At 36.8% G+C, this 20,664-nt stretch overlaps 1 protein-coding gene across 4 annotated transcripts in view; it reads right to left on the minus strand.

The window, feature by feature from the left end:
• Nucleotides 1-20,664, minus strand: part of LOC149568569 (Transcription factor TFIIE, alpha subunit) — a 103,702-nt gene that overhangs the window by 41,678 nt on the left and 41,360 nt on the right. For all 4 annotated transcript variants that reach the window (XM_089821463.1, XM_089821461.1, XM_089821464.1 and 1 more), the window contains one exon: nt 7,921-8,124. In XM_089821463.1, the coding sequence (XP_089677589.1) occupies nt 7,921-8,124 (204 nt within the window). The remainder of the gene's footprint in view (nt 1-7,920; nt 8,125-20,664) is intronic.

The raw sequence follows: 20,664 nt of genomic DNA on the forward strand, positions 1-20,664 counted from the left end.
TAGGCCATTCAAGCCCACCAGTTTGAGTTTGTTGAATGTTTAGGAACCTTTCCATTCCTCTATGAACTCATAGGTTCCCTTTGCAAGCATAAACCTAGTATCTTGTGATTTTATGCTTTTAGACCTAGTTGTAGTCTTCTGGGTGCCCAGGCCAAGTTTTTGAGTAACTTTATTCCAAAGGTGTAGAGCACTCTCTTGACTCCATTTTGGGGTATTTGAAATAGTCTAAGGCCACACCGCATCATAATTGCCTATATAAGGGAGAGCTCTACATCAAGTGGTATTAGAGCAAACTAAGATCCCTTAGGGTAAAGGGATTTGACGACAACATAGAAGAAGAAGGAGGAGGTTTATCTTCAAGGATGACCAATGCAGAGATTGTGAAATACTTGAGAGGCCAAAAACTAAGGCAAGATGAACAAAGAGACAAGGAGATGCAGTTGATGAGGCAAGAGATGAATAAGCTTAAAGAAGAGCTTCGTAATAGTAGTGAAAACTCTAAAGAAGTCAAACAAGGGAGTGATGAAGAACCCCTTGAGCAGGAGGAAGTAGAATGTCTTGCTGACCAAAGGCTGCTTGTGAGGACTCAAAAATCTATGGAGAGGAGAACCATGGATGCTAAGCTTGACTTGCCCACATACAATGGGAAGATGGACCCAAAGGCTGCAATGGATTGGGTAGATGCCCTAACCAGTTTCCTTGATCATGAAGACATCCCTGAGAACCAAAGGGTTAAAATTGCCAAGTCTAGACTCAAGGGCTCTGCACTCACATGGTGGAACTTCACTCAAGATGACATAGTGAAGAATGAAAAGAATCCAACCACCACATGGAAGAACATGGTGGCTCCACTCAAAGAGACCTACGTCCCTAAGGATTATGAAGTTCAACTTCATAAGAAGAGAATGAGTTTGAGGCAGAAAGAGATGGACATCTCTACCTACACTGAAGAATTTCAAAAGTTGGTGATGAAATCCAAACTTGTTGAACCTTAAAGTGTGAAGCTTGTTAGATATATGCAAGGACTAAGGATTGCCATTCAAGATGAACTAAGTCTAACAAGCCCTACCACTGTAAACCAGTGCTATCAATTGGCACTCAAGGTTGAGGAGAAGTTCAAAAGAAGGAATGAACAGAGTGCTAGAAATAAAGGAAAGAATGATAAAGGAAGAGGAAACTATGGGGGTAAAGGAACACAAAGCAATAGACCTCAATGAGATTCTAACAAAGAAAATACCCAAGGAGAAAGTAGTTCAAGAGGTGGATACAGAGGAAGGAGAGGTAATGGAAAAGGCAAAAATGGTGAAAGAAACAATGGGCAGATCAAATGCTACAATTGTAACCAGATGGGCCTCTATACAAGCAAATGTCCTGAGAAGCAGAATAACCAAGGAGAGAGAAGAACTAATCTTGTCCAAGATCATGATGATGAAAGTGCCAGAGACTGTGCTGCTTAAGAAGGGGCTACTCTTATGATGAAGAGGACACTGATTCAAGCACCCATGCCAATAGAGCCTCCACAAAGAAAGACTCTCTTCAGGACCAACAACAAAAGCTATGGAAAGGTATGTAAGGTAGCTATTGATTCTGGTTCTACTGAAAATCTTGCGTCTCAAGAAATGGTAGGCAAATTGAACCTAGAGAAAATACCCCACCCTAATCCCTCTCATGAATCTTGGTTAATAAAAGGGCAACAAACATTAATAAATGAACAGGCTTGGGTAGATTTTTCCATAAAAGATTATAAGGATAGAGTCCTTTGTGACATTGTAGACATGGACATTTATCACCTCTTGCTAGGTCGTCCATGACAGTATGACCTTAAGGCAAAACATGATGGTATCACAAACAAATACCAAATTACTAAAGATGGTCACAGATATAATCTTCTTCCCAATCTTGACCCTTACCGAGAGAAACCCAAAGAACAGTTAGTTATCATGGCAGGTGAACAAGAGATGATGAATACCATCCAAGACTCTCAAATAGGGTATGCCATAGCCCTCAAACATAAGATTAAAGCAATCACTCAAGAAGTGCCCAAAGAAGTAAACAATCTACTACAGAAGTATAAAGGAATACTTGCAGGAGACACTCTAGATGAACTCCCACCATTGAGGGGCATCTCAAACCAGATTGACTTCATACCAGGTGCTTCTCTTCCCAACAAGGTTGCATACAAACTCACCCCTGATCAAAATGCAGAGGTATCAAGACAAATCAGTGATCTGTTGGCTAAAGGACTTTTTCAAAAGAGTCTCAGCCCTTGGCAGTCCCTAGTGTATTGGCCCCTAAAAAGGATGGCAAATGGAGACTTTGCACTGACTCTAAGGCTATCAACAAAATAACTATAAGGTATAGGTTCCCTATACCTAGGATTGAAGATCTACTAGACCAACTTGGAGGAGTATGCTACTTTTCTAAAATAGACCTTAAATCAGGCTATAATTAGATAAGGATTAGGCCTGGAGATGAGTGGAAAGTGGCATTTAAAACCACTGAAGGGTTATATGAATGGCTTGTCATGCCCTTTGGTCTAAGCAATGCCCCTAGCTCCTTCGTGAGGCTAATGAATGAAGTGCTTGATGACTTCATAGGTAAGTTTGTAGTGGTCTATCTTGATGACATATTGATCTTCAGCAGGACTAAAGAAGAGCATATGAAGCATTTGTAACAAGTTCTCCAAAGACTATATGAAAAGAAGTTGGAAATCAACCTTGAAAAGTATACATTCGTGCAAACATAATTAAGATTCTTGGGGTTTGTCATCTCAGAGAGCACCTTGAAGATGGATCTTGAAAAGGTAGAAGCCATCATTAACTGGCCAACAACTAAGACAGCACGAGAAGTCAGGAGCTTCATTGGCAACTTTCTATAGGAAATTTGTCAAAAGCTTCAGGCACATATGTGCACCTCTATTGGATACCATCAAAGGAGGTAAGAAGACAAAATTCCGATGGACAACTCAAGCAGATGAATCATTTGAATACTTGAAGGGTGGGGTAGCACAATATCCAATCTTGAAACTACCTCCCTTCAACAAATTGTTCACAATGGAAACTGATGCTAGCAACCTTGCCATAGGTGCAGTTTTCAATCAAGAGGGAAGACCGGTGGCTTTCTTCTCTGAAAAAACTTAATAATGCCAAGAAGAAATACGGCACATATGACCTAGAACTATATGCTATGGTTCAGGCTCTCAAGAAATGGAGGCACTACTTGCTTCCTAAGGAATTCATTCTCTACAGACAATCATGCACTAAGCTTCCTAAATAGCCAAGACAAATTGAGTTGCAAGCACATGAAGTGGGTTGAGCAACTCCAAGCCTTCACATTCTATCAAACACAAGAAAGGCATTGCAAACAAAGTAGTAGATGCTCTCAGCAAGAGAGTCACCTTGGTAGAAGAAGTTCAAGTGCAAAGTATGGGGATTGATGCCCTTAAACACCTATATAAAGATGATCCATACTTTGGGGAAATCCATAAGGTTTGTTCTACATTATCTGATGCATATAACACAACTTATTCAGAGTATTTGTTGCAGAATGGTCTATTGTACAAAGGAGGACAACTTTGCATTCCAAGATGCTCCATGAGGGAAAATATGGTCAAAGAGAAGCATTGTGGCAACATTAGGAGGCCACTTTGGGATTGATAAAACTCTAGAACTCATAAAGAGAAACTATCATTTGCCAAAGTTAACTACTGATGTTAGAAAGTTTGTAGAAAATTGCACAATATGTCAAAGAGCCAAGGGAGTGAGGACAAATCAAGGTCTTTATCAGCCCTTACCTATTCCAACAAAGCCATGGGGCAGTGTAAGCATAGATTTTGTCTTCGGTCGTCCAAGGACAAGACAAGGTTTTGATAGCATTTTTGTTATTGTAGAGGGATTTAGTAAAATGGCTCATTTTGTTCCTTGTAAGAGCTCTAATGATGCTTCTCACATTGCTAACCTGTTTTTCAAAGAAGTGGACAAGATTCATGGATTACCAACATCCACTATCTCAGACAAAGACATGAAATTTCAAGGTCATTTTTGGAGGACCTTATGGAAGAAGTTGGGCACAAAATTTATCTTTCAATTCTGCCTACCATCCACAAACAGATGGGCAGACTAAAGTTGTAAACAGATCATTAAGCAACCTTCTGAGGTGTCTAACAAAGCAACATGAGCAGACATGGGATATGATCCTCTCTCAAGCAGAACTTGCATTCAATGACTCAATAAACAGGTCAACAGGGAAGACACCATTCCAAGTGAACTATGGACTTCATCCTAGAGGAGTCATGGAACTCAAAGATTGACCAAGTGACTTCAAAGTCAGTGCACAAGGTGAAGAGTTCTCAGCATGGATCAAAAAAATCATGGTTAGGTCAGAGACACTTTGAATTAGAATGCTGCAAAGTACAAACAGTGTACAGACAAGACAAAAGACGTGTTTCATTCAAAGGAGATCAAGTATGGGCTTATCTGAACAGAGCAAGACTACCAAAGGGACACACAAAATTGCAAATGAGGAAGATTGGACCCTATCCGTTATTGAAAAAATATGGGGAAAATGCATATGAAATTTCATTGCTCCCAACCATATCAACTTCCCCTCTTTTTCTAGTTTGTGATCTCAACCCTTTTAAAGATGATGCAGGAACTAATGATGTAATGAAGGATGCTAATGAACAAGCAGAATGGATCAAGGATTTGCCACCTAGCCAACCACTTCAATTGAAGAAGATTTTGGATTCCAAGGTGATCAAGAAGACAGGAAAGAAGATCTACACAAACTATTTGGTCAAGTGGAAGGGTCTTCCAATCATAGATGCTACATGAATGAGTGAAGAATGCATTGCCAAACATGGAACTTCTGTTCAGCAACTATCCTCAAGTGGGATTTGAGTTTTTCAACCAAGGGAGTATGGTGCCAAAGCACCTACCCCTCCACTCTCCACAGCATCCATCTTATGTAACTCTTCATGAATTCTGCTCAAGGGCATTTGTGCCTAAGAGACATTTTTAATAGCTAGAAATAGTTACTTAAGGAATTAAGCCTATTTGTAAGACCAAGTCCCCTTTTGGTGTTTTATAAACGATGGGTTTTGACTATGGTCAAAGGGCACATCTTAGACCTAGCATACGTTAGGAGTGTTTAGAGGTTTTGTAATATGTTTTAGGCCCTTGGGGCACAAGGGGAAGGTCCTAATTGGGTTAGATTGCAATATTTGCAAAAATTGCCAAAAGTTGCATTTTGCAAGAAAAGTCGCTTAACTTCTGCAAAAAGTTGTCAACTTTTACATAATTGCTCCCCATCGGTCAAAACATTTGAAAATGGGTTGGATTCATTAGGGGAAGTCTTCAAATACCCCTTCTAGGCGGGTCGAAAATAGAGAATGTAATTTTGCATTTTGAATCAATAAAAGATCTCATTTTTCCTTGTAAAATGCTGCATTTTGTAAGTGTACGGACTGGTACGGATTGGTACATGCAAATGAATGGTTCATTTGGAATCCTGAACCTCTTAGTAGAAGAATGCAAGTGGTTTGAGGTTTTGAAGTGCTCTGCAACAAAAGTTATCTAAGTTTCTTTCTCGGGTGCACCAAAACCCTCCATTCAATGACCAGTTATAGCAAAAATATCCCAACTTGCATTCCCATCGCGGGAACTTCATTCCACTTGGTAAAATGCAAGTTATGAGGATGTACTATAGGACCACTAAAGGATGGGAGATGGAAAGAAAGGCATCTAATTTGCTAGCAAGCCCTAGGCCAAATATCTCTACAGCAAGTATTGAAGTGTTGCAGGCACTTGGGAAATGGATGAAACCATTCTAAGGGTGGAATATGATCTCTAGTAGATCCATACATGTTTCCCAGTTGATAGCTTATCCTAGCCAATCACCTAATTCATACTTACTTTACAAACCCTAGCAATTAGGCCTAACAAGGGTAATTGTTGCATTTTTGGTAAGGGAATCACTTGACCAGTTGGGAGTTCGAAAGTTTGGAATCTTAAGCTTCTTCCAAAAGGGTATCCATATATGAACTTTGTTTTCTGACTCCTTCAAAACAATTTCAAACTAAACCCTAATTTCCTCGTTGATAGGGCTAATTGGGGGCTTCTAGGCCTAAAAGGCAATTTTGCTATCTATAGCCTTTGGGAACAATCTAGGCTATTCAAACCCACCAATTTGAGTTTGTTGAATGTTTAGGAACCTTTTCATTGCCCTATGAACTCATAGGTTCCCTTTGCAAGCATAAACCTAGTATCTTGTGATTTTATGCTTTTAGACCTAGTTGAACTGTTTTGGGTGCCTAGGCCAAATTTTTTAGTAACTTTACTCCAAAGGTGTAGAGCAGTCCCTTGACTCCATTTTGGGGTATTTGAAGTAGTCTAAGGCCACACCACATCATAACTGCCTATATAGGGGAGAGCTCTGCATCACTTGTTCTCTTATAAATCTTGTTATTTGTAAAGGAGGCAATTCCTTCTTATTTGGGACCTCAAACATTAATCCCTTTACCAACAGGGCCCATAAAGCGAAGTTTCACTCGACAATAGGAGTTATCATATTGTATATTATATAAAATACACTTCCAAATATATTCCCCACCACCTACAACTTGTATAATCCTTGTGGTATGTCTCCATAAAGGAGATCCATAAGCAATTTTGAATTTTTGGTTTCCCTCAGCTCCCACTTAACTTTGACTACTGATCATTGTTGCGATCTATTAAAAAAACTTTGAAAAAAATCTTAACTAGAAAAACTCATCAAAAGACTAAATAATAGGATTTAAATGCTTATCTTAAATGCTTAAATCTCCTTTGTGGAAGTTATTTTGGCACTACACGAACGATCTCCTTCGAAAAAAATACTTGCCCTTCAAAATACAAAAATGGAGACAAAATGAATTTGATGACAAAACAAGAAGCAAAATGATATGTTTTTGAGTTGAAAAGCCTCATAAGGGATTGTTTTATGGTTTTGATTCTTGAAGAAAAATATCAAAAACAACTTTTTCAATGTTTCTTGGTTCGCTTTTGCTAAAGTGGGCTAGTCAGTTTGTCTGGATGCGGGTTGGGTGCACATTCTATGAACCTCCAGCCCACATCCAGATGCAACACCGGTGCTGGCATACAAGAGGCACATTTTGCAACTAAGCTAGAAGCTTATGGGAAAACTCAAAGACTGGTCAAAAGATCACAAAATGACATTGCAAGAAATGGGGACATTACAGAAGCCATCTATACAAAAGTAAGTATTAACAAAGGTGAAAAATTGAAATAAGAGCTTTATGGCAGATGATCTATTATGTCTAGAGTATATTCTTCAAAACAAATAGACAACAACTAAGAAAGCCAGTCCATCTAGAACACTTTAATTTAAAGTGAATGGTAGGAATTTGATTGGCAAGCTGAAATGATTACAGCTAAAGACATTGTACTTAATTATGTAACCAACAATTACATAAGAATAGTAGCAACTATTTTGTTGGTTATATGACTATGAACTAGTTACAGAAAAGCCATAAAAAAAATTCTAATTTCTTTGCACAGATCAGTGTAGATACTGGCACAGCAGTTTATCAAAAGCACTAAGTAATAGAACTTATTTTCTGGCGACAATATAACCTTTATTTACAATGTATTGATAAGTAGATGTCCTTCACATTGAACTAGATAAACGAATTCATAAGTATAGTTCATCATGCCAGTTCCAAAGAAGCATACCTCTAAATCAGAAAATACAAAATAGAAAATGTCATTAGTAATTTTTTAAAAAGAAGCACACTGGTCCACATTGAAAAGAGTGATCTTCACTTCATAGCGATTTTAAGCATTTTCCTTCCGTTTTAGAACCTAGACCATCCACCAGTTTTTTCTCCCATTCAGTATGCAACAAAAATTTGAAAAAGCTTACCTTTGTCTCACCAAGGTAGGGCATTGGAGTTCCACCATATCCTTGCCCTTGAGAAGACTTGGATGATTCATTTGCATTATGATCCCCACCAACAGCACGCCCAGCAGCAATTGCTCTAGCTTCCCACTGAAGAAGACTGCCATACTCAGGTACAGTCAAATCTTTCACTCTTACTATCTGTTCCATCAGTGGCTTAAGCTGTTCCTGTATTCAATTTTTTTATTTTCTATTAGAAACAAACATGTTACCACAAAGATCACTTAAGAAATTGTAATCTCATGGTCATATTAGTCACCAAAGAATAAACTTAAATTTCCATTACAAATGTTTGAGCTTAGCCTAAAACCAAAAAATATCTTATTCTTTGCTAATTATGAAGACTGCACCAATGTTCAACTCTCAAGACATTCATAAATAAGGAAAAAGCCTTAGACTATTCCATATAGAACATGCTAACCAACTTATTCACTTCAAACCACTGTTTCTTTGAGTTTCAAGGATGCATCTTACTCACTTCAAACCAGTGTTTCTTGGAGTTCTAGGGGTGGATGGATAGATTTCTGAGATTACAAAAATATTCCAGATTTTGGGACATCAGGGGATAGCCATTAAAATAAAATAAAAATTAATATTTGAATTTAACAAAACACAAATAAATTAAAAGTATCTAAAAATAAATTGACAAACACTAAAAGAAACTAAAATTTAACAAATGTTAACATATGAATATTCTAGTCAAAATATCTAAGTTTTGGACAGGTATGGGATTGGGGTTTGGATATTCTTGTATGACATTTCTTTCCCTTGTGTATATATATGGATTCTAAAAACATATATAATTAAGGAAAATACTCATAAATCAAGGAACATGCACCGAGCCCAAAACCCAGGAGTACCTAGCATGGGGACATCCTCGGGACAATAACTAGGCGCACCCAAGAACCCCCACTGTTGCAACATCACAGCCACACTTGTCACCGCACTGCTTGGGTACTTGGGTGCTTGGGTACTAGTGTACTTTCATCCACTATGTTAAGAGGAACAAACTTATCTTGAATTGTGTGCTTGGGTGCTACATCAACACTATTAAAAGGAACAAACTTACCTCTAAGAGAACGGGAAGCTAGTAGTTGTACACACTGTCTTGCATATAGTAGATAGCAAGACACGTGTACAAAAGCATAGAAGCATGATGAGATGTAGAGTCAGAGGCTATGTCTCATATTGACGAGGATGAGATTGCAGCAAAAACAAATGTAGGGATAGTTCCTTTTGCGGAAATGAGTATGAGTTCAATAGTTCCAGCGATGAGGACTTTGGCTTGGGAGATGATTAAAGGCTTCCCATCACTACATTTTGTTATTTTGACATGATTTTGTGTTCATTTTGATATTGATCATGATTCATATCAAGCATTATGCTACTCATTGTAATCCACTTTATCATTATGATAAATTCATATTTGATATAACTAATATAAATCATATTTTTTGATAATTTGGATTTCTATTTAAGTCTTAACTTATGAATGTTACTATTAGGTATGTACTATCTTACTATGTTGAATGTTCAATAGTTTTGATCCGTGATACTTTTGCAATGTGCAAGTATTTCAATTCAGTATGTTATACTGAAACATCATTTCACAGCTAACATTTCATGTTTTATATGTATAATATGAAACACCCCCAACCCCAAGCCCCCCTGTCGCCATCCCCAAAATTGAGGCCCTTTTTTCTTGTCCCAAAAACTCGTCACTTCCTCCCAACGTCCCCCTCCATCGGTGTTACACTATTATTAAATTCACAATATCATAATCAACTGCAATGCGGCTGCCATTAGTCATGTCATATGGAGAAGTTGACTCTTCTATAGACACTTCAGCATCTTGTGCAATTATAACATCCAAGTCTAAAAACTTAAAAGTTGGACCCGAGGTCCTCATCACCCCCCCCCTCCCCGTTGTAATCAAGTCTTTTGTCGAGCAAGGGTCACTACTTTGCACAAAGACCAAATCCTAGATTTTTTCGCACTTAATCAAAGTAGATAGAGTATGTATTCCAATTCCAGTCAGTTGAAAGAACTTACCACTCATTGAATTTGCATACAATGTTAATGATTGTCAATTACAATACATAAACTACTAGGTTATTTATCTAACCCCTGCACAACCCATGCCCCAATCTGGCCCGACCCGAATGTAACCAATTCATAAACTACTATGTTATTTATCTAGCAACTACGTATCCCATGTCCCAATCTAGTCAACCCAAATGTAACCAATTCTAGCTTCGTGAGCTAACCTTGTCTCAAAAAGGACTCAAATTCTCCCCTTTGGATGTTGAAATGGTATAACATTTCCAAATGGTGGGTTATGTTTGGATTTGTAGTGAATGTAAAGTTAGATATTTGAGCTCATATAAATGAGTGAAAGGCCATTTGTGCAAGATCCCTAGACAAGGCATCAATTTTTGTCCACTCAAAGATAGTAATAGCATTCCAAATCCACAAGCCTTGACATATGTTGAAAGGAAAGGAAATCAAATCAAGCACCAAGTCGTAAAAGAAATCATCCTTTGTTATAGGAAGAATCTCCAACGATGAAGCTCCATCCACTGTCTTCTTATTTTCAACCTTTGGTGAGCAACCCATTTTTGTCCACAACTAAAGAAAAGCATGTGGTCTCTACATAGAAAAGATCAAAGGAAACATTGGAATGACAATTCATAACGAATCTGGAGAGCTTGCTGATCAACTCATTGAAAAATGTTTCTATGTGAATAGATTGGCATTCATTGTAATTTATCTAGAGAGTTTGTTGATCAACTCATAGAAAGACATCTCTATGTGAATAGATTGGCATTCATTGTTGCTCACTCACCATATTGGCAACAAGTGACAAAAGCAAATAGTGTCTCCTAAAGGGCACAAGGATTTGAGTTTTGAGAATGTGCATAGCACCTTATTGGAAAAAACGGATGAGTTTTGAAGAGAAGCCCGTAGGGGATTTGTGGGTTAGAAAAGGGGTATCCATCATGAAAAGATTAAAAAATTGGTCATTAATCAAAGTTATTGCACTATTCCCTAATGGAGCAATGGTTTTGAGAGTAGCAAATTGCAAGGGAAAGTGAAGGATGGTAAATTTATTGCTAACATTCTTCATCAAGCCATTATGAAAGTGAACCCTCGAAATATTGTGCACATTATAAAAAGCAATACCAAAATTTGTAGGGTGGTTGGGTAAGCGATTGAGAGTTTTTCATGAATTTTTTGGACACCTTATGTGGCTCACTCCCTCAACCTTATGCTACAAAAAATAGTCAACAAAATTGCTTGGATCAAATACATGTATACTAAAGCAATGTTTTTGAGAGTAGTTAATTGCAAGGCAAAGTGAAGGATGGTACATTTATTGCTAGCATTCTTTGTCAGGCCATTGAGCAAATGGACCGTCAAAATGTTGTGCAAGTTATAACAAGCAATACCAAAATTTGTAAGGTGGTTGGGTTACTGATTGAGAGTTTTTCATGAAATTTTGAATACCATGTGTTGCCCACTCCCTCAACCTTATGCTTCGAGAAATAGCCAATAAATTTATTGGATCAAATATGTGTATGTTGGAGGTGAACAGATCCAAATATTCATCACCAACCACCATATGCATTTCATCTTAACCATAGTAACGTGACTCGGACCCAGCTAGGACTCGACAAGGGTAACTTGACTCGTGACCCGGCTCGGACTTAGCAGTGACTCGGCAAAGTGAAAAAAACCTCGAAATTTTGAAATTTTTTAGGATTTAAAGAACATTCCATGCACCCATTATTGAATAGAGCTTTAAGACACAATAACATCATGAAATAGAAAGTAATTTGATCACATAACATACATCGATTTCATCGTTTGAGGAGTCAACTAGACAACAAACTTTTAGTGAGTACAAATGACAAATGACAAAGAGTCAAGACCCATATGAAGTTCCATGCTGCTATTTGTAATTCAACATTGAACTATGAATACCTATCATGACATTCAAGTTTGAAATATTTACAATAAAGTACAATTTTGACTTTTAAGTTGATTTAGTTTTTTATATGCATCCTAGGTGGCTATCTGAACCTAACTCTTGTTTTCAAGCTACAAATATGTATATGTTCAAGATTTTTATTTAAATTTCTACGGATGTTCATTTGGTCTCATCTAGAGTTGAGATGTAAAAGTTAAATCTGATGGAAATAACCATTCAAATCTGATGGAAATAACCATTCAAAAACAGTCAATGGTTGAGTAAAGGATTAAAAACTTCCTAGGAACCAATTAATTAAGAACCAGAACCAAACACACATGATTCAAGCCTTTAAATTCAAGACTCTTCACACATTAAATTTTAATTAATCTAGTCAAGGAAAGGAAACCAAGGTATTTTTTAGTGCCTAATATTTGTCAATTGGCTAATTTTAGAAATTTTTGGCTTGTAATTTGGCTTATAATTTAAAGATGTAATGCAACCTAAATCGCAACATTTTTATAAAATTTAGTTCTAAAATATTTAGAATCACTAAATAATTTATTTTATAAAAAAAATTTAATTCAAAGATTCGCCACAATATCTTATACATGGTTAGATTTGACTCTCCTAAATATTATATATTATTGGGGAAATTATAATTAATTCACCAATAATTATTCTTATTATTAGTTACTTTAGGGATATATGACCAATATTTAGTTTTCGCTATTGATTTAAAATATAATGTAATGATCCTCATAATATTCTATTAGGTAAAAAAAGTTCAATTTTGATTTATAAAATACCATAGTGATTAATGAGCTTTCTATTATTGTTGAGATTCATAAATATTTTCTACAAAAAAAATATTATTCCAAAATAATCGCCACTATAAATAATATTTGAAATTAAAAAAATTGATAGATTTGCCAATAGAAATAATTATGCTTTTAAAAATTGTGAAAGATTCGCCAATATTTTACATCTTTTTTTCGAGGGGGGTTTCTTTAAAGTTTACCCAAAAGGAAACTGAAAACATTATTACAAAAATTGCAAGAAATCCTAAGAACTGGACTAATCTTGATTCCTGTCATTCCAGGCAATTGAATAAGCAATGGATAAGAATCCAAATCCCAAACTTTGAAGAGACCATTTCAGTGTTATCAGCATTTAAAATATTATTTTTAGCCTTAGATAATAGGCTAAATTGAAAATTTGAGTCAATTCTTATAAGTTATTCATTCTCAATCAGTAGGAAATTATGAATAGACACAATAAAAGAGAAAACTTTTGTAATCTTGACACTATTCATACCAACCTCTACAAACTTATTAAGAAAAAAAATTTAAATTTTAAATTTTTAAAAAAAAAGTTGGCTGGGTCAAATCAGTGTTGACCCGCAAGTCAGGCGAGTCACCTCACCTAACTCGCCGAGCCAGGGCCACGGGTCAATTTGACCCAACAAGCCATGTGAAACTCGCCGACTTGGGAGACTCACCCGATTCATGGCGAGTCTCATTACTCTGATCTTAACATATGACTATGGCCCAATTCCAAGCATTAAGAAAAAGGAATTATGGTTAGATTTTCATTTGGTGCATTTTATGAAAGCATGTCCATCAAATTTGCATATTCTTGGGACTGATTTAAATACCATTCTTTATAATTATAAAAAATGTGCAGGTGTTATCAAAAAACATCAGTCACAGTTGGACTTCACAAACTTTGAAAACTCAAACCATTTATTAGACAACCCAATGAAAAATGGAATGCACATTTGCACCAATAGAAGGTTAGGATTTACAAACATTGCAGAGAAATTAGACAGGTTTATTTGCAGTAGAGGTTTAAGCTTCTTTCCTTACTCCTTTGAGAGTAGTATTATCACCTGTTTCAATTCTGGCCACTATACAATCCAGCTACATATTATTGGTGACAACGGGAATTCCCAAATGCCCATTCAGATTTGAAAATATGTGACAGAAAGACGAGAACATTTTGAAAAATATTTGAAACACAACTCGCTGGAGCTAAGATGTTCAGATTGATTTCCCAGATTAAATATATCAAGATTCAGTGAAAACTTCAGCTTCGAGAATATATTTAGTGCAGAGACTTCAATTGAGAAACAACTGCAGCAGCTAAATGTGGATGTTTATTCTTTTTGAAATGGATTAAGCAAGATTTTGGCATTTAAGAGTTATTAGAGGAGAAGAGGTCTACTAGAAGCAAAAGTCATGGGAATCTTTCCACACCAAAACCTAAGTACGCTAAGGTCTCAACCAAATTTCTAAACACTAGATACAAGATGGAAGATCCTAAAACAACGAAATATCATACAATGGATTCCTTTACTGATTAACAGTTTAACATAATAACTGGGAAGGATCAAACTTGAATGCACAATCATCAATATTACTTCACATTCCACAATTAATTCAAGAAGAACAGAAAAAGATGCTCTTTACTCCATTCACTTCTTCAAAATTAAAAACTAGCTCTATTCCAGCTCCATCTGAATACATCTCCTGATCCACATGCTTTCGAACAAGATTCTACCAAAAATGTTGGCAAATTATAGAGTCTAATGTTTGGAAGCTATTGAGGATTCCAGGGCCAAGTCCACTTTGCTTCAAAAGTCAATAATACATTCGTTCTCATAACTGAAAAAGAGAATGCACTTTCTCAAGAGGATTTTCACCCCATCTCTCTCAGCAAGACCCATATAAGATCATCTCTAAAACTATGGCCACTCGCCTTAAAAACACCTTGGCATCTATTATCTCCGAGGAGCAGAGTTATTTCTAATAGCATTATTCTAGATGCTGCTATCATTGCTCAAGAAATCTCACTCTACTCATCCCACTGCTACACCGAGTATGTTGGTGAAGCTAGATATCAAGAAGGTTTCAACTATGTGTATTGGAGGTTTTTGCTAAAAGTGTTAGAAGCCTTGGGTTTTCTAAGAAATGGATTCAGGATGTCTTCACCTACATTTCTACAAAACGGTTTTCAGTTATCTTCAATGGTTCGCCAAAGGATTTTTTTCAATCTCCCATGACCTTTGCCAAGGAGACCAATTATCCTTGTTCCTCTTTATCATCATGGCTGATGCCCTTGGTACCCTCTTCTCTAGGTCAGCTCGTAGGTATCCAAGTTGCAAGTCAGCTTCCTATGATTACTCAATGACAGTTTGCTGATGATACGAATATTTTTGGGAAATCAATCAAACAGGAAGTACATGTATTTGCTGACATCTTCAAGCTTTATTCAAGAGCTTTGGGGCTGGCAGTGTGCAGCCAAATACATGATATTGAGAGCATTTGAGTGCTTCAATTTCGCAAAGGCCCCCTGATGAGAGCAAGTTATGTCCCAAATTATGCTATATTTTAGCCTTCATGCTCATTTCAATACCCATTTTAATATTCCATTCTCTCCTTCTATGCTGCATATGATCTAATATATGTAAGTCATATTTAATTTAGTTATTAGATAAAGTATGTGAATAAATATATGTGATTTTCTTTATCTAGCATGTTGATCTTCCTGTCACTATTTCACCAATACAAAGCTCTATCAACTTTGAAATCATAGAGACACATTTGCTGCAAGTATCATCCACAATACAATCATACAAGGAGATGAAACAACTAGATTTATGTGGATACATGCTAAAAAAACTCATGGTGCCATAAGATCCCCGTTTATTCAATTACTACAGAAGTATTTTATTATATTCTCACTAACTAAAGATGGAGGTTCAGTTTGAACCACAAGCTCTCAATAGCCAGGTTGCTGCTAAAATAAAAATCATTCTGTTCAAAACCATATCATTTGGAGATTCACAGTGGAAGATGCATAGACTTCAACAACACTATATCATTTGATGACTGCACTCTGAAATGGTTTGCGTGATTGGTTGTTTGGAACCTTAATCTCCTAACTTTTCTCCTTATTATAACAAAGAGGCAAAACAAATCCATTTGGTATAAATAATCTGTATTTTATTTGCAACTACTTACAGCCTGTAAGTAAGGCTGTACGTTAGCTATTATTTTGTCTATTATAAGTTATTTCTATTCTGTGTTGTAAGCTGTGTATATATAAACAGCATAATTCATAATCAAAGGTACCACACTTTAATCGTGTACCATTTCTTTAAGAAATAAAGACTATCTATTGTGCTGATCAGCACCGTGCTCAAATGTTTTCTATCTCACCACCCGAAAGACTGAGGAGGGTGCCCACTTCTTGGGATGTCTGGTGTGTTCTATGCTTTTTATTTCAGTGTGGTATATTTGTGTTTCATTAATATAGAGTTTTGTTTGAACGAGTAATTGATTCAATTGTTGTTTCTGTATCAGTTGGTAATCCGATTTGTATTGGTATGATATGCTTGTTGTTTTTGTATTAGTGTGTAAAATGATTTGCGTTGATATAATATGATTATTGCTTCCTTATCATTTGAATTACTAATGTTTTATCATAGTTTTGATTTACTGAATAGAAGTAATTGTATTGTTATTGCTGCTAGAAAGAGGTTTTCATTTCTCTTATTTTTATTGTCTAAATTATTTCAGTAGGTTTCAATCAAGTTCTTGTCGCAGTTTTATTTCAGTTTTCCATAGGTTCATTTTCGTGTGTTTTAGTTGCATCCATAATCGCTCAAATCACAACTATCATCCCTTGATAGCATATTGCTCGGACACCTTGCGCAAGCTTACGCTCTTGGATTGACACGTATAGACCAGCCAAACTTCATCATCAATTGTTAATTCCTTTCTATTATTCGCCCCAGTGTTGGCCTATCACCCCTCTCATGCACCTACCTGGGACTAGCCTTACCAAAAGGACTCTGCACTACACAATTATGGGACCCTCTTGGGGATAAATGTCCAATAGCATGGCCTCGTAGCAAGGCCAATGGCTTCCTTCGGCTAGACGGATCACCACGTTAAAAGTGGTTTTTTTGCATTTCCAATATATCTTATGTCTTGTCTTCCTCTCTCAACATCTATGAACAATCACTACAACAAAAAAGTGTTGAAGTTTTATTGGCAGGAAAATGTTGATAAGGGGATAAAATATGTAGACCTAAAGCAACTAGTGGAGTGGGCTTGAAATAGTTGTCAACTAAAAACAAAGCCTTGGGTGCAAAGATCTAGCAGATATTCTCTAAACAAGAATTAAAATGGGCTTGCATCCCTCCACACAAATATTTAGGAAACACCATCTCTTCGAGAGTTCTCACTCCTAAAGGTTTGCCTTCATGTTCCTGTATTTGGAATTCATGGTAAAGTCTCGCCCAAGGATTCCAAGTTTCTTAACTAAGACATTCACGCTGGTTACTTGGCACCTTTCTAGGAGGATTCATGAAATGGCTATCAACCTATTGATAAGTTAGCTCTCACTCCCGTGCTCAAAGCCACCACATAGAAATTCTAGGGAGGCCACTTGTGGAATTATGTCCAAGAAAGGGACATTTCAATTTATCTCTCAGACTGTAAAGAGTCAACCCTCCAAGATATCTTTCAAGACAAGCACACCACCTTTCAACCTAGTTCTGATCAAATCATTTAGACCAGTTCCAAAACTATAGGAAAACTATACTAAAACCTCTAAGATTCTTGACCACCTGTATTGCAACTAATGTCTTCCCAAGGAGGTCTCTTTGCATGAGCAACCTTGCAAAAAAGAATATTCCTTGCTGATAAATATCTTCGAATAGGTTGTCATGGTCCCTACAAATGTAATTTGTGTAAATTTGCAACAGAGATTGCTGATCATTTATTGTTAGGTTGTCTATTTGTCCAACAATGTTGACAATGAATTTGTGCTAAACTAGGTGGGTGTGGAACCCTACCACAAGATCTTTTGGGCCTTTTTTCAAAGTTGGTTGGTTCTCAAGCATTTTTTTGTACATCACTATCTTCAAATTATTAGCTGTTATATTATGATTTGGCAATTGTGGAAGGAATCCAACAGGAGTATTTTCCAAACTGAGGAAATGTGTCTTTCATCCTTCTTAAGTAAAGTGGAAGATTCCATTGTAGAGGTGACTAATAGTCAACTCCTTCATTCAACTAGCAGTGCCACAATGTCTTCTTGGGATGTTCGTACCCATGGGAATTGGTTTGGTCTCTTCCTTCAACCCATTAATGCGGTTTGTGGAGTCCATTTTGAGCCCTTGAAAGTTGGCAACTTCCACTATCTCGGTGCATGAAGCTCCACTTTGATGGTGCCTCTGACAAAAAGCATGGCCAATTAGAAGGTTGCATTCTCTTGGATTCACAAGGCATAACCATTTTGACATCTTCCTTTCCACTGCTTCAAGGTACCAATAATAAAGTCAAGTTTCAAGCTCTCCTTCACAGGCTCTCACTTGGAAATCAAAGGTGGATATCTAATAGTAGTCAACACAATTAGAAGACAGCCCACTCCCACTTGGTGTCTCCAAGACCTCTTAGATTAGGAGAAGGTTACATTCTTAGCGGCTCACAAGGCATTACCATTTTCACATCTTCCTTTCCACTAATTCAAGGTACCAATAATGAAGTCAAGTTTCAAGCTCTCCTCCATTGGCTCAAACTCTATGAGGCTTAGCATGTCACTCACTTGGAAATTTGAAACCCGCTATCTAATGGTATCAACGCAATTAGAAGACGACCCACTCCCACTTGGTGTCTCCACACCCTCTTAGATGAGGTTCTTGTAGTGGTCGGTCAGATACCTAACATCATGGAAAATCACGTTTACCGTGAAGCCAACTCAAGTACAAATGTTCTCTCCAACTGAGTGGCAGATGGTGTAGCCTCCCTTGCATAGGTTCCTTCAGTATATTTGGGTACATATTGTGGCATTGTACCTTGACACTATCTTTCATTTCTATAGTTACCCGGCACAATCTCAATGTGGAAGCTCGAGTTTCTTTTCTTTCAACCTTCCAATAAATCACATCTACATCAATTTTCTCTACCTTTGTCACGCCAATCTTCCTCTTATACAGCCAGGTGGTTCTTTGCATCAAAGCTAGTTCCACTCATGTACTGTCACTTGTTTCCTTACTGTTAGTATTTGCGTCTCATTATAAACATTTATTTTGTAATGTCCCTTTTTTGGGACATTAGGAAATTTAAATACATTCATATATTATCAAAATTGACTAGGAGAGCGTGAATTAAAATTATAACGGGTCGATTTAATATTATAAAGTGGGCTAAAGGTGATAAGGAGGGATAGGACGAAAGGACAGAAAGGTTGTCAAAGAGTCACGGCATCAAGGATTAAAAGAGAGAAACTCATTCATTCGTAGTATGCTTGGTTTATGATTCAGATTTCAGTTTTTCTCAAACATTACTTGTAAAACCTACAATGGACAAAGTGTAGTAGACTGTCATTTGTTCCCCAAACTACATCTCAAAGATATTGGAGTTTGAGATAGAGGACTATCCAATTGGGCTAAACTTAGACAATAATCTAATCTCACTCAAGCTGGCCGCTCACATATAAAATCAGCAAAGCGATCAACATATCTACAAAGTAAGAAAAGGCCCTCAGCCAAGTAGGATCCTAATGACTAAGGAGAATCAAGAAATCTTCAGAAATTCTCTCCATAGGATATCCAATAATCAGCAAAAGAACTCACGTGTTTCCAACCAGCACCAAATGAACAAAGAGAAACTTGTTCCCATTATTAGCAAGGCACTTGAGGAATGCGAAAGATCTAAACCCAAAAGAGATAATAAGAACACATTCCTGGCTAACCCATGGTTTGATGAGGAATGCAAGAAGGCAAAAAATAATACGAGAGGGCAAAAGAACAATGAAAAAAGTAAGGAGTATCTCAAGCTGCTAAAACGGAAGAAGGAACAATATATGATCCTAAGAAGACTTGAGCTGATAAATCTCGGAAAAAACAGCCCCAAAAAGTTTTGAACTCAAGTATAAAAAGAAACAAATCAAGAATAACATAATCGAAACTCAATGGTTGGAATATGCCAAAATGCTCTATGAGCGTGAGCTAGGCAAGCATGATACTCAGATAACTAAGCACATAGAGGAGTTATTTGATATTGAAAATATTACCCAAGGCATAAGGAGGTTAGCATCAAGAAAGGCACAAGATATTGATGGGCTACAAGCTGAATACCTAAAATGGGGTGTTGATCTTCTTACCCCTCACATTCAGTATATCTTTAACAGCACCAACGTGGAAGGCTTTCCCAAAAACTGGACGACTAGTGTAGTAGTCCCGATTCACAAAAGTGGAGACACAAGCAACCCGTCTAACTATCGAACCATCATGATCAATCCCCTTCTTGGCAAACTATTTGGAAGCATGGTAGAACGGAAATCAGTAAATGGGCTGAAACAAAGGAGAAGAGAGCAAAGGGACAAGCAGGCTTTAGAACGAAACACTCCACTATTGATCACTGTAGCATACAGTTTTTCATAACAAATAAGATGACCGATAAGGAGTTTTTCCCCAACAAATTATTGAACAAAATACCTAAACTCCTTTTCATGGAACATTAATTGCTTTTAACTACCAATGATTAACTGAAATAATTATAATAATGATTAACTACAATAACTGTATCTATGATCAACTGTAATAACTATAATAATGATTAACTGAAATAACTGTAATAATGATCAACTGAAATATCTATAATAATGATTAACTAAAATAATTGTATCAATGATCAACTGTAATAATTGGAATAACAATTAAC

Source organism: Cupressus sempervirens, chromosome 3 (assembly GCF_028749045.1).
Source record: "Cupressus sempervirens isolate cs-2001-9-10 chromosome 3, ASM2874904v1, whole genome shotgun sequence".
Taxonomy (NCBI): Eukaryota; Viridiplantae; Streptophyta; class Pinopsida; order Cupressales; family Cupressaceae; genus Cupressus; species Cupressus sempervirens.